Raw genomic sequence first — 14,489 nt, 5'->3', positions numbered from 1 at the left:
CTCTGGCACAATTCACAAGATGTATATAGTATAGATATTATGTTAGTAATATATGTTAAAACACAAAATAAAATAAATGAAATGCTTTTGTGTTAAGCATAGATGAAAATAAAGAAACAAATAAGAATGTCACTTATAAACAGAAGAATTCCAATGAAGGACAAAGTAAATCTTAAATATTAATATTTAATAAAACCACAAGAAAAGCCCAATAAAATATTAATAAATGTACTAAATATCTAACTTACAATTTTATTTAGATATAATAATATAGCTTATATTATTAATAAATATTTCCCAATCCTGGGTGTTCATTGGAAGGACTGATGCTGAAGCTGAAACTCCAATACTTTGGCCACCTCATGCAACGAGTTGACTCACTGGAAAAGAGTCTGATCCTAGGAGGGATTGGGGGTGGGAGGAGACGGGGACGATAGAGAATGAGATGGCTGGATGGCATCACCGACTCGATGGACATGAGTTTGAGTGAACTCCGGGAGTTGGTGATGGACAGGGAGGCCTGGCGTGCTGTGATTCATGGGGTCGCAGAGAGTCGGACACTACTGAGCAGCTGAACTGAATTGAATAAAATATTAATAATACGTAATAAAGCCCAGTTCATGTTGCCTCTAAATTGACAGCTAAATGTCACCCCTAAATTGATCACCCATTGGTGACACCCATTATGTTCAGTTTTGGCCACATGTATACTCTGCCCCCCAATGCAGGCAAATTACTATTGAGCTACAGATACTGGCCAAGTATACTTGGACTGCATCCCTCCTATGGGGCAAGCCTAGGCTGGCTTCAGACACTTTCCATCTGCTAAGCCTCCTGTTCAACCTCAAATCTGGTCCCTGTGCCCACACCATGATCGGGGAAAGCTAACAGCGCACAGAGACTGGACATGTGAAGACGGCAAGCACGGGGCTCCAGAGTGCGGACCTTTCACCTCATTGATACCCTCGCCTAATTATGTTCAAAGTGTTTGAATCCTCTCCCCTTGCATCTCAAAGCATGTTTTCAAGGTGAATAAATCATGTGACTGGAACAACTGACTTTGTTCTCTGAGCCTTTCCGTCTCGTAAGTTCTGAAGCGTTTCCTTGGCGGTATTCTTGGAGGCTAAGGCTGCATCACAGTTACTTTCCACACTTCTAGAGTAATGGAGAAAAGCAAGCAGACTGGGGGGCATCATGACTAGAATTACACAGAGACGGTACATCAAATTCTTAGCTAGTCTGGGCCATGAGGGCAAGGGTAACACAAAGTGCAATCTTTCCTTTAATTTCAGGAATATATCGGGTTTTCAGCTTTTCTTGCCTCCAAAGTTATTATGTAAGTTTTTAAATAAATCAATCACAATTTATTTTCAAGAGATTCTGATATTTATATTTTATACACTAAATCACATAAGCAGTTTTAGCTATTCTTCCCAATGACATTTTATTTTTCACCTATCTTCTCTCTCCCTGATCTATTTCTAGCTCTCCTGGAACCATCCTCCACTTGCTAAAGTATTTTGATTCTTGTTCTAAATCTTGCCATAAGTATCCTATGGAGCTCAAGCCATCAGAAGAGACAAATTTAACTTTAACATAGTATGAACCCTCTTTCAAAGTGTGTTGCCAGTTATTTTAGTTACCAGACTTAAGATCCAAACTAAAAATAATCATATATGTAATTATTTTGACTATCAATAATTATATCATAAATATCCATGTCAAATATGAATAATTATAATCAATCGTGTATTTTTTTCAAAAATCAGTAACTTTTTTCAAATATCAATAAAATTAGGATTAGGTAGGGGAATTCCTATCTAGGGTGTTTTGTCTAATCTCACTGTATAATCAGATTACCTCTAAATAAATCAAAACTTTGGCTGAACTGAAACATCAAATACTCAACTAATGAAAATGTGAGGTATCAAAATCAGGACTCCACTGATGACACCCTTCCCAACTAGGAATTAAATGCATCATTTAAAAAAAATTTTTGGCTGTGCTGAGTCTTCGTTGCAGTGCACGGGCTCTAGTGTACACAGGCTCAGCTGTCCCCGCAGCATGTGGGACCTCAGTTCCTTGACCAGGGATTGAACCGGAGTCCCCTTCTTTGGGAGGCAGATTATTAACCACTGGACCACCCAGGAAGTCCCTGCATTATTTTTGTTATAATGGGAATCATAAAATAAGCTGCCTCCAGTCTTCCCCACACAGCTACAGTACCAGGGGTCCAGTACAGGTAGCACACACACAATATAACTGTTGATTGAAAACTCAATTGCGTCTTCCAGCCAGGAAAGAGTCCTTATGCATGAAAATTTCCTGAGGCAGTGCTGTGCTTAGCCCTGCGCCTGTGTGCCTAGCCCAGAGGGTACCTGAAACCAGTTACTGGATCCTGAGTGGTTGGAATATGTGGAGGAGGAAGTGCTGAAGAGAAAGGCAAGTGGAGGAGAGGGAAAAGGGTGATAAGTACAGAGATTTCTTTTAAGAAATGTGGCTGTGAAAAGAGACAGAGGTAGGGCTCTAGGTTCACAGGCCCCTGGTATGGGACCCAGTATGTGTCTGACTCTTTGTGACCCCACGGACTGCAGCCTACCAGGCTCCTCTATCCACAGGATTTTCCAGGCAAGAATATTAGAGTAGGTTGCCATTTCCTTCTCTAAGGGATCTTCCAACACAGAATCTAACCCACGTTTCCTGCACTGGCAGGCAGGTTCTTTACTGCTGCGCCACTTGGGAATCCCTTTCACCAGCTCCTGGTGGAGGTGGTGGGTTAGTCGCTAAGTCCTGTCTGACTCTTGCGACCCCATGGACTGTAGCCTGCCAGGCTTCTCTGTCCATGGGATTCTCCAGACAAGAATGCTGGAGTGGGTTGCCATTCCCTTCTCCATCACCAGCTCCTAGTCATGTTTTAATTCTTAGGTTCTGGGTTCTCTAAAACATTCAGGAGTATAATTAAATTTATGTTTCAGAACCTAGGTTGAATATTACTCATCTCTACTATACGCTATATTTAAAATATCCAGACATCTCAGATTGCCAGAGATAGGCAAATGGCTCCCATTCCATCTTGTTGACTTCATGAGTGAAGCATGTACTCTAATTTTTGTTTGGAAAACATATTACACTATAATTACAGCATTTAAAAGTGGGGATAAACACTTCTTATTTTTATTTTTCTTCCACTTCAATGGTACACAAATTTCTCATGATGAAATTTTGCTTAAATTGATAAAGTGACAAAAGTCTTTGTACATAAGTATTTGGGGCAATGCTCTTTCATTATAAATACTTAAAGAAGAAAATATGGAATTATTGTGTGAGGACTGACAAAACTACTTGTCTAAAATCTCCACAGCTAGACAATTAAGTTGCTTGAATCCCTGAATGCTGAAACAATCCCAAGTAAAGGTACTTAAAATACAAGTGCTGAACTAACACATTGCTTACAAATATTTAGGTTGGTTTGAGAAGGAAATTAAGAATAGGACATCTATACTCTGATAACCTGTGTATTTATCGGTAGTGGTGGTTTAGTCACCAAGCTGTATCTGACTCTTGCAACGCCATGGAGTATAGCCCACCAGGCTCCTCTGTCCATGGAATTTCCCAGGCAAGAATACTGGAGTGGGTTCCTGTCTCCTTCTCCAGGCAATCTTCCTGACCCAGGGATCAAACCCACATCTTCTGCATTGGAGGCAGATTCTTTACCACTGAGCCACCAGGGAAGCCCATATGTATAGGGATTTAATGTTTTAATAGCAATGAATTTTCAATTTCATATACTCCAGCGGTCCCCAACCTTTATGGCACCAGGGACCAGTTTTGTGGAAGACCATTGTTCCACAGACTGAGGGTGGGAGTGGGGTGGGGAATGGTTTCAGAATGATTCAAGAGCATTATGTTCATTGTGCATTTTATTACTATCATTAATATGTATCAGCTCCACTTCAGATCATCAGCAGCAGATCCTCGAGGGTGGGGATCCCTGATATAATCTGGTAATTTCCCACCATTCTCCTTCAACAGGCAGGATAGAAAACTGATATATAAAAATATCTGATCCAGAAACTCAAGAATTAGAAATAAACAGGCTATCAGCTTGGTATCCTGATCTCCACACCACTACTTTTCCCAGTGAACCATAAGCAGACATAGCAGGAAAAAAAGGGAAAAGCCAGTAAACAAACCGAAGCACTGGGTGAAAGAACGCAATGATGAATCAGATCTGGGGTTTCAACAAACCCCAGTTCCGCTACTTTTTAGGTTTAACGTAAGCCACTGCCACTACTCAGCTGTTTCTGACCTCCAAAATGGCAAGTTACACAGCTGGAACTAATGGCTGTGTGATTTATCTAAATAAACCCTCTAAGTTTCCATCTCTGCATCTGTAAAATGGTATAGTGAGTTGTATGGTGTCTCCCCAAATTTCACATGTTGAAGTCCCAGCTCTCCTTACCTCAGAATATGTTCTTATTTGGAATTAGGATCCTTACAGAGGCAATCAAATTAAAGTGAGGTCTTTGGTGGGGGGGCCTAATGCAGTGTGACTGCTATCTTAAAATGGGTAGATTTAAACAGAGACAGACACACATAGTGGGGAGACAACCACCTTCTAGCTAAGGAGAGAGGCCTGGAACAGATCCTTCCCTCATAACTCTCAGAAGGAACCAATACTGCCAACACCTTGATTTCAGACTTCTAGCCTCCAAAACTATCAGTTCAGTTCAGTCGCTCAGTCATGTAATACAAACTATGAGACGATACATTTCTATTGTTTACACCACCCAGTCTGCGATAGGTTTTTTTTTTACTGCAGCCCTCATAAACTAATACAAATTAAGATTATAGTTGGACCCATATCTCATAGGTGGGTCTGAGAATTAAATAAAAAACAATGCAGCTAAATATTTAGTACAGTACTGAGTACACTGTAATAAGCTCCCAAATAAGTATAAGGCTTTCATCTTTATTACTGTAAGTTGATATTTCATATCAGAATTACAATGGAACTCTCACCACAAACAACTTTTCTTCTCACTGTACAGCATCTCCAGGCCTCTGAGGTACAGTCTGTCTTCCCCACATTTTTCTTCCCCTCTCTGCACACCTGGCCAACAACTTAACCTCCTCAGGAGCCTCCTCTCACATAATCACTGCTTTAGGCCTTCTGCTCTACAGCCCTTTTCACACAGCAGTGTAATTACTGATCTCAAATTAGACTCCCAAGTCCCCCAGAAACATTCCTCTTAATTTTCCTCAGGCAGTGCTACATGAGCCTGTGAGGTGCTCATTAAATGTTTCAGGAAAGAATCTCTTCACCACAGGTAGGGAAACTGGCGACACACTATCTACAAACAAGCCCAGGCTCTAAGATAGCTGTTAAAAGTACTGTCCAGGTTAGTGGTTCTCAAAGTGTGGTGGGGAAACCTGAATTATCTGCCTGGATGGGAACTTGCTAGCAATGCAAATATCCTGGGCCTCACCCCAGAGGGCCTGAAGCCTCAACTCTAGGGAGGGAACCCAGGAATCTGTGTTTTAACAAGCCCTCCAGGTGACTTTGATGCAGCTAAAGTTTGTGAGCTACTGTTCTGTCTCCAATTCTATGTGAAGGGGTTGGGCTGCTGGTTGTGAGCTCCCCAGGAATTCCTACAGAGGAGGAGTCCCAGGGGAGCGGGGACTGCAGAGGGGCTCTCAGGGGCACAGAAGCAAAAGTTTTTAATTTTCACTTTCAACTCACTTATCTATACCCATATTATGGGATGAGCTGGTGACAACTCTAAACTGTTACTATCTAATTACCTAGCAATGAGAATCCATGTCTAGGAAGTGAATCTCTGTCCAGACTCTGAGCATCCTTCCCGAAAGCAAAGAGGCAAAGATGATTTTGCCGCATCAGAAAAGTGAACTCCAAAGCCCCTTAAAGTAGCAACAAACAAGTGCCAGGCAAATAGTGCTTTCCAGAGACTTTAAGACTGTAAAGTAGGGCAGCTGCAGGTAGAAGCTGATGATCAGAAACAGGTAAAGGGCCTATAGGGACCCTCCTCCATCCATGCCAGACATTGCTAATGGGTCACAAAATTCTTACTCAACAAACATGGACAGTATATGTGTGCTAAGTTGCTTCAATCGCATCCAACTGTTTGTGACCCTTTGGACATAGCCCACCAGGCTTCTCTGTCCATGGGATTCTCCAGGCAAGAATACTGGAGTGGGTTGCCATACCCTCCTCTAGGGGATCTTCCAGACCCAAGGATCAAATCCTCATCTCTTATGTCTCTTGCACTGGCAGGCAGGTTCTTTACCACTATCACCAGCTGGGACAGTATCTAGAAATCTTTAACTCCAGGCAGCCACTATCAATTGATCAGACCTGGCCCTCATGAAAAACCCATTACTATCCTAGTTTAGGAGTTAAATCCTCAAGTTCTGTAGAGTTAGTATGGAAAATAGCTGCTATTATAGGAATCTCACTGCACTTGGGAATCAGAGGCTATGCAATCTTGGGGAAACCATTTAAAATCTTTGAATCGCAGTTTCCTTATTTGCAAAAGGGAGCTGGCAATAGCTCCTCCAGAATGTTCTGAGGATAAACAAGATGGATGAAAGCCCCTTGGCCAGTCCCTGGCAAATAAAAGGCTCTTAATAAATGTCCGCTGGATTTGAAACTACAGCCATGTGGGGAAAACCGCACCACCCAAGCTTGCCTGCAGTTAATTCACCCAGAAACCCAGGTTTCAGTGTTTATCTGTGAAGGAGCTGTGGAGTAAGATGCTGGCTTGGGAAAACAAACTGATGTTGAAGGGTATGTGGTCACTAGTATAGGCCATCAGAACCAGGGAGATATTATCAGGAAGAGCTTGTTTGAGTCCTTGTCCAAAGACAATGCCAGCTCCAGCTCCTACTTTGCCATATCCATACTGGACCTCTAAATCATTTGACTAAAGTAACAGATTCTACCCAGAAATCTACTTTCAGGAAAACCACTTCCAGGGTTTGAGCAAGCATCTCTCTTCTTATGTTTGGAATGCTTAAAAGCTCCACAGAGAACATCTCAGTAAACAAACCCCACTCCTAGCCTTGTTAGTTCAGTGGAAACTGAGGAATTCCCACTCGAGTGTCCCCATTTGGACAACTAGATGCCAAGAAAGGCTGTGTGACCAGTGCTTGCTATATGTTAACTCATTCAGCTTCATGTTAACAAGCCCTTTTTACAGATAAAGGATCTGGAGCTCACAGAAAGACAATCACCCAGTCAGAAGGCAGGAACATTAGGATTTGAAGAGCTGTCTGCCGGTCATACTCCACTAAATTCCAACACTGATATGAAGCTGGAATCCATCTTAGTAAGGTCCTCAAGTTGAAACAGACAGGAATTTTGAAACAAACATATGAAAAAAAAATTCTAACCCCATTCTAGCAGCCATGGACTGGCCTATAACCAGGGGTTAAAGGGTAACTAAGAATAAATACATCCTAGCATCTGTCAAAATAGAATTTAATACCTTGTAAATCCCATTTAATTCATACTTAAAACTGAATCAGTCAATAGATAATACTCAGCCCTTTTTCTAAAAGCCTGTACGTAAGTAATCTTTAGAAGTCAGTGTGACTGATGTCCTTTTTATTTTCAGCAAAACACTTTCCACTGTTATATAATTTTGCTATGTCGAAGATAATGGAAAAAACGTGACCTACCAGAATGACTTATAAACCCTATACATCAAAATACCTTAGTATACATTTATTCTGAATAATGAGGGTTAGACCTAGGTGCTTCATCAGCATTTGCCTAGAATCACCTATCACTTTAGATCATAAATACAGGTAAGATCTTTCTCATCTTTGGGAAACTGGCCATTACAATTAAATTTTCTTGAATATCATACCATTTCATTACCAGCAACATCGAATAAGGTGGCCTTGACTTGTAGGATGTGAGATTATTTAACCAAACTAGGCCAGTAACTAAGCTGATGAGAGACCAAAAGGCAAGTACCTGGTAAAGCAGGCTGGCTGTTGGCACGTGTCTGTGTTTCCTGGCGCACTTGTGCCAAGAGGTGCAGCTGGGATGCCAATCCCACTCACAAGGAGATGACAGCAAGGTAGTACTTCGCACCCTGAAAAAGACACCACTGTTAAAATTCAGCATGGTCATTCCCAGTTTGGCGAGATCTTTGAAACCCACTGAAATTCACATTCTGTACAGTTTACCCACTTACATTATGGCTTTCAATATATTCACAGACTTGTGCAACCATGACCACAATCCATTTTAGGACATTTTCATTACTTCAAAAAAGAAACTATTTAATCCTCCAATTCCTCCCTCCTCCTCCCAGCTGTAGACAGCCACCAATCTAATTTTGTCTCTATAGAGTCACCCCTTCTGGAGATTTCTTATAAATGAATTCATACGTGATCTTTTGTGACTGTTTTCTTAAACTTGGCATAACATTTTCAAGTTGCATCCAGGGTGCAGCCTGTGTAAGAACCTCACTCCATTGTATGGATATATCATAGTTTACTTATCCAATTTACAGCTGATGGATATTTGGGTTGGTTGTTTCCATTTTTTAGCTATTATGCTCAAATGTGTACATGGACCTAGCTTTCATTCCTCTCAGCTATATATCTAGGAGTGCAATTGCTGCCCTGTTCTTCAAAAAAGAAAAAAAATTAAAAATAAAGGATTTACTTTTGGGAGGGGTACTTCCCTGGCAGTCCAAAGGTGACACAGTGGTAAAGAATCTGCCTGCCAATGCAAGAGACACAGGAGATATGGGTTTGATCCCTGGGTCGGGAAGATCCCCTGGAGTAGGAAATGGCAACCCACTCCAGTATTCTTGCCTGGAAAATCCCATGGACAGAGAAGCCTGGGGGCTATTGTCCTTGGGGTCACAAAGAGTTGGACATGACTGAGCACACACACATGTCATGTCATGTCTCTGGTGGTCCAGTGGTTAAGACTCTGTGCTCCCAATGCAGGAGGAGTGGGTCAACCCCTAATCAGAGAACTAAGATCCCACATGCTGTAAGGTACAGCCAAATCAAACAAACAAAAAATTCACTTTTCAGGTTAAAATAAAATACCCAGCAGGTGATAAAACATGTAGAGAAAACTGTTTTTTTTAAATTTTGGTAAAATACACTTAACTTAAATTCACCATTTTAAGGTATACAATAGAAAAAACATTTTCAACTAAAATGGAATTACAATACTGGCTTGTCTCTATATTTATACATGTGGGTTTCCCCCAATCAGAAAAGATGGCAGATACCTTTTATTTTAACCCCTCATCCCAAGAAAATCCAAGAAAATACTTTCTGGACATTTTTATGAATCCTGCCCGTGCCTTTCAAACAGCACAAGAGGCCAGCTCCTTTCTGGGCGGGGTTGGAAACCCAGCAGCCTCATATGGGGACACATCCAGTGGGAGGAGGAATGTGCTTCTCACCAGTTCCGCATATACTCCTCTGTCTGTTAGACAAAGTGATATTGTGGCATCTGTGCAAAACACTCCCTACACAATGGAACAGAAATCAGAGAGTGTCCATTTTATTTGTACAGGCAGGAGACCTATTTCCCTTCTCCAAGGATCAGCAGGAAATGTGGGCACAGGCTAATGCAGGGACATCTGGATATCCTACAAAGCAAGCAGCAGGATTACAGCCCAGCCCATATACAGTTTCTGTTATTACTTCCCACAATAAATAAATGCCCAGCAAATCAAGATGGACTTGGTTATGTTTTGGGCCTTAGTATGACATTTTCCTACATGTATCAATGCCAAAGAGAGTTTGCCTCTTTCATTGAAATGGCTTGCTTTTGAATTAAGGCAGTTTTCTGCATCTTGACAACATCCTGATTTTAACTATCTTTTATGATACTGCTGAAGTTTCTGACATATGTAGGAACCTCAAATAACAATCAGCCATTTCTGAAATACAAACGATTGACTAGTGATAGTCGCTCAGTCATGTCCGACTCTGCGACCTCATGGCCTGTAGCCCACCAGGCTCCTCTGTCCATGGAATTCTCCAGGCAAGAATACTGGAGTAGGGTGCCATTTTCTTCTCCAACATTGACTAGGGCTACCTTTAAATTAAGGAAAAGCCGGGAAGAAAACTAACTACACTTGGTATTCAATAGTATTGACAAATATGTAAAATTTTTGTCAGGTAACATGAGTTACTGCTGGAACACTTCACAAAATTTTAAAAGGAAAACCCATAAGTGGCTCAGTAATCAGACGTCAATTCTTGTTTTTTTTTTTTTTTCATCATGCCATGCACCATGTGAGATCTTAGTTTCCCAACCAGGAATTGAACCTGTGCCCCCTACACTGGGGGCATGGAGTCTTAACATTGGACCACCAGGGCAGTCCCTGGATGTCAATTTTTTTAAGAGAAAAAAATTTTTTTCTACTTGTGGCTATTTTTAAAATAATTTATTTTTATTGTTGGTTTCACATGGTCTTGGCTGCTGCACACGGGCTTCCTCTAGTGGCAAGTGGGGGCTACTCTTTGGTACGGTGCATGGGCTTCACATTGTGGTGGCTTCTCTTATTGCAGGGTCTGGGCACATGGGCTTCAGTAGTTGCAGCTTGAGGGCTCTAGAGGGCAAGCTCGGTAGTTGTGGCACACCAGGCTTTCTTGCTCCGCAACCTGTGACATCATGCCAGACCAGGGACTGAATCTACGTCCCTTGCATTGGCAGGCAGATTCTTCTCCGCTGTACCACCTGGGAAGTCCTAGGGCTATTTTAAAACCAAGTAAGCAATAGCAAAACACTTGCCAGTGTACCTATCGTGTTGGGCATTGGGGTCAATAAACACATGTGCAAGTTATCCAATTTGTGCTTCAATAAACTTGCAACATTCAGTCAACTGGTTGGCAGCTGGTTTTGACCTATCATATGATTACAGTTTGTAGAGTAGAAGCCCCAGCACAGCTCTGTTTGCAGAAGCAAGACAAAGTACTAAAAGGAGGAAGGGGCTGGTAGTGAAAGAATTCCTTGAGGTCTTGAAAACTCAATCATGACCTGACTTCCAGTTATGTTCTAAAACCCAAAAGGAGCTACTCATAATTACTATGCACTATTACATGTACGTTGCAGCAACTGGAATAGTTCTGGAAAAGAATGAAAGGGACAGAATCCTTGGAAGAAATATCGGCCCCACCATTTAGTCAACCAGCTCAAGAGAAATCTCCAGTCAGAATGCTCATCGGCAGATTTCCCTCTGTAGAAGCACAACTTATCACCTACCTTCTAATCACTGAGATGTCTAACAGCTGCAGGGAGGGGAGGTATTCGGGCAAAACTTTTAGGAAGGTCAGAGAACTGTGAGGTCAAGAAGGAACAAGTAGGGTATCATGGAATGGGCTGCTGGATGCTTGTTCCTCCAAGTGTGGGTCATGGACCATCCACTGGGTGGGCATCACCAATCGGACAGTATCACCTATGAGCATATTCAAATGCAGACTCTCAGGCTCCCCCACACCTACAGCATTAGAACCTGCATTTTAATAGAGTGGTTCATATGCACATTAAAGGGTGAGAAATAAGATATCAATGCCGCTGAAGGATTTAGAACTTATTTACAAAATTAAACAGTAGTAGATAATCCCTCCTAGGATACCAAGAAAGGAGAGTTTACTACAAGGTTAGTGAAGGATATTAATATGTCCACAGAAAGGCTGTGTCAAGTGATAAAGTCAGCAAACAAAAAAATGAGGATCAGCAAAATACTCTTTTGTCCATGTATATTCAAAGAACTCAAAGTATTACAGATATAAGGAAGATCTTGACCTGCGATGCAGAGATATTTCATCAGGCTTAAAGAAATGTCTTTTTTTTTAAGGGAATCAAAAAAAAAAAGGAGCACTCAACTCTCCTTATTAAGGATCACTTTGGAATGAATGCTTTGACTTCTGTTTGGCTAGGCTTGGAAAATTGAGGATAACCAGAGGTGGTTCTACCTAGGGCATTTACTCATTTTGATGGCTGGAAAAGGTTATCTCCAAAAAGAAATGAATAATGTGGCAATCAATTTACACATCTGAGTCATACATGTTTATTTAGAGTGAATCCTTTAATGACTGGTCCTGAGCCAGAAACTAAGAACATCCAGTTGCTGTCTGAGAGCTAAGTCTTCGATCATAATGACTCAAATGAGGCTGTTTCACACTTGTAAAATTTGAAGACTAAATTATAACTAAGAAATGGTAAAGATATATAGCATGTGTACTGAAGCTTCCCAGTTCTCCAAATTATATGTCTAGAATAAGTATCACTCATTATTCACAATATTCCATACTTGGCCTGGGGATCCTCCCTAACTTGATCCTCTCAGTTGTCCACCCATCAACAGGCTTTGGCATGATATACGAAGCTTGCCTGCCATCCTTGACAAAAAAAAGGTCCTCGCAGCTCTAAATTTCTGTCATTTTGGGACAAAGAGTTATGCCCAATCTCTAGGGGCTACTTGAAGAATCACAGTCTGGTCATTACAACATGTTTTCCATAGCCGTCACTAAACACTGACCCACATCACCTCTCCTAGGGTCACTCTATACCTCTCGCACCCTCTACGCATATATACACTTCCTTTTACTTTCAGGTAGGTAGGTAGATTTAGTCACTAAGTCGTGTCTGACTCTTGCAACCCCATGGACTATGGGGACCCCACCAGGCTTCTCTGTCCATGGGGATTCTCCAGGCAAGAATACCGGAGTGGGTTGCCATTTCCTTCTCGAGGGGAGATTCCCAACCCAGGGATCGAAACCAGGTCTCCTGCACTGGCAAGCAGACTCTACCATCTGAGCCACCCGGGCAGCAAAATCATCATCATCATCTTGCTGCTTCAGGATTCCATTCTAAAGCATCTCTGAAATTTCCCGAAGAAACATCTAGTTTGTTTCCAATAAAATCTACTTTATAGAGTCAAAGAGGATCTACCTAAATCAAGTGTCTCAACAGCAATACTATGCAATACTATGGACATTTTGCACTGGGTAATTCTTTATTGCATGGGGTGTGGGGAGTGGGGAGGTAGGCGGGGAGTGGGGAGTGGGGAGGTAGGCAGGGAGTGCTGTCCTGTCCATTGTAGGAGCCTGGGGAGCATCCCAGGTCTCTACCTACTAGACACCAGTACCACTCCCACCCTCCCAGGGTTGGAACAACTAAAACTGTAACCAGAAATTGCCAAATATCCTTTAGGGGACAATTCCTGCCACTGCATCTCCTCCCTTGCAAACTACTGACTTAAATGATTATATAGGAACTTCTAAAAGTTCAACCTTTTAGAAGGTAGAACTATGGATCACAATTTTTCTCCTATATTTCTGAATGTATATTGTTTCTATGATAAAAATAAGCTAGAGATTATTTTCTTTTTAATGTTTTTTTTTCCTTATTTTCTTTTAAAAAGAAATACCATTAGCTACACAGATACCTCAAGCTGGTCCTTGAGTGAATGCCAAGTGTTTGGCTTGTTCAGTTTAAAAATTGAATTCAGTCCCTGCATGTGCCTCATATAGGAACTTTCAGTTAAACTTCTCAATGTGCAAAAGACACAAAAGAGGGACTTCAGAGAAGAAAATCAGAACTGAGGCCTCTTAACCCTTCTTCAACTGGTAGATTGGGGGTGGGGTGGGGGGAGCTGAAGAAAAACATGTTGAAGCAAAGACTGCTGCTTTAAGAGAAGTAATTACCTGAAAAAGTCTGCATGTACACTTCAGTCAGAAAAATACTTGCATTGTTGGGGAAAAAATGAGGCGCGATTTACTTCAAGAACTGCTACATTAACAGACCATGTAAAAATTTTTTCAAAATCATAAAATTAAAATATCTGAATGCAAAAATGGGCTCAAAACACATGCACTCCTTCATCTTCTTGACTGCTAGACCAGGAATTTCCTTAGAAGATTATACACGAATTTCATTACTGACTATTTTAATTTAGTCTGGGGAGACCATATCTGCCAGGAAGAAATGATCTGCATTTATTGAGACAACACAAATTTGGAATCCGAGCTCAGGCTGAACTTGAAATAGAGTTTAACGTTAGCCATAAAAAAAAAAAAGGTAGTGTGCTTAGAAAATGAATATGATAAACAAGATATATATATATATATATATATAAATTGCTTTGGGGAGCAGTGTTATTTAAAATTCTGCTGAGAATTAAACAAATGGGAGGTTTACTACAAAAAAAGAAAAGAAAGAAACAAGTTCCCAATGAAGAACTCAACATCTATTACCCTCATGACAGGGATGACCCTTGAGTATACCTGGGCCCCCAAACACACACACAAAGCACCTTCTGGTCTCCTCTGCTTACCCAGGTTGCTGCCAAAGGTTCACGTGTCTTCTGCTCTCAGGTAGAAGTTCTCTTTTGTTAAGTGGAGTGATGCCCACTGCTGCTTCCAGGATAGTCATATATTTCTTGTACCTCATCTTGTCCCTCTCAGTACAAGGTCAA

General features: G+C 41.3%; 1 protein-coding gene across 2 annotated transcripts in view; it reads right to left on the bottom strand.

Moving 5' to 3' along the window:
• TJP2 (tight junction protein 2) overlaps positions 1 to 14,489 on the bottom strand; it is a 130,772-nt gene that overhangs the window by 89,568 nt on the left and 26,715 nt on the right. The window contains exon 2 of one of the 2 annotated variants that reach the window (XM_055428356.2): positions 8,003 to 8,123. Coding sequence is in view for 1 of the 2 variants with exons in the window: in XM_088837921.1 (XP_088694047.1) it covers positions 8,003 to 8,161 (159 nt within the window). In the remaining variant the exon portion in view is untranslated. Of the gene's footprint in view, positions 1 to 8,002; positions 8,162 to 14,489 lie in introns of those variants that run through there. The other variant, XM_088837921.1, reaches the window with a different exon arrangement.

Source organism: Moschus berezovskii, chromosome 7, assembly GCF_049115385.1.
Source record: "Moschus berezovskii isolate FMDL1 chromosome 7, NW_MosBer_1.0, whole genome shotgun sequence".
In the NCBI taxonomy this organism is placed as follows: domain Eukaryota; kingdom Metazoa; phylum Chordata; class Mammalia; order Artiodactyla; family Moschidae; genus Moschus; species Moschus berezovskii.
The sequence above is the reverse complement of the archived record's forward strand: the minus strand, read 5'-3'. Positions and strand labels throughout refer to the sequence as shown.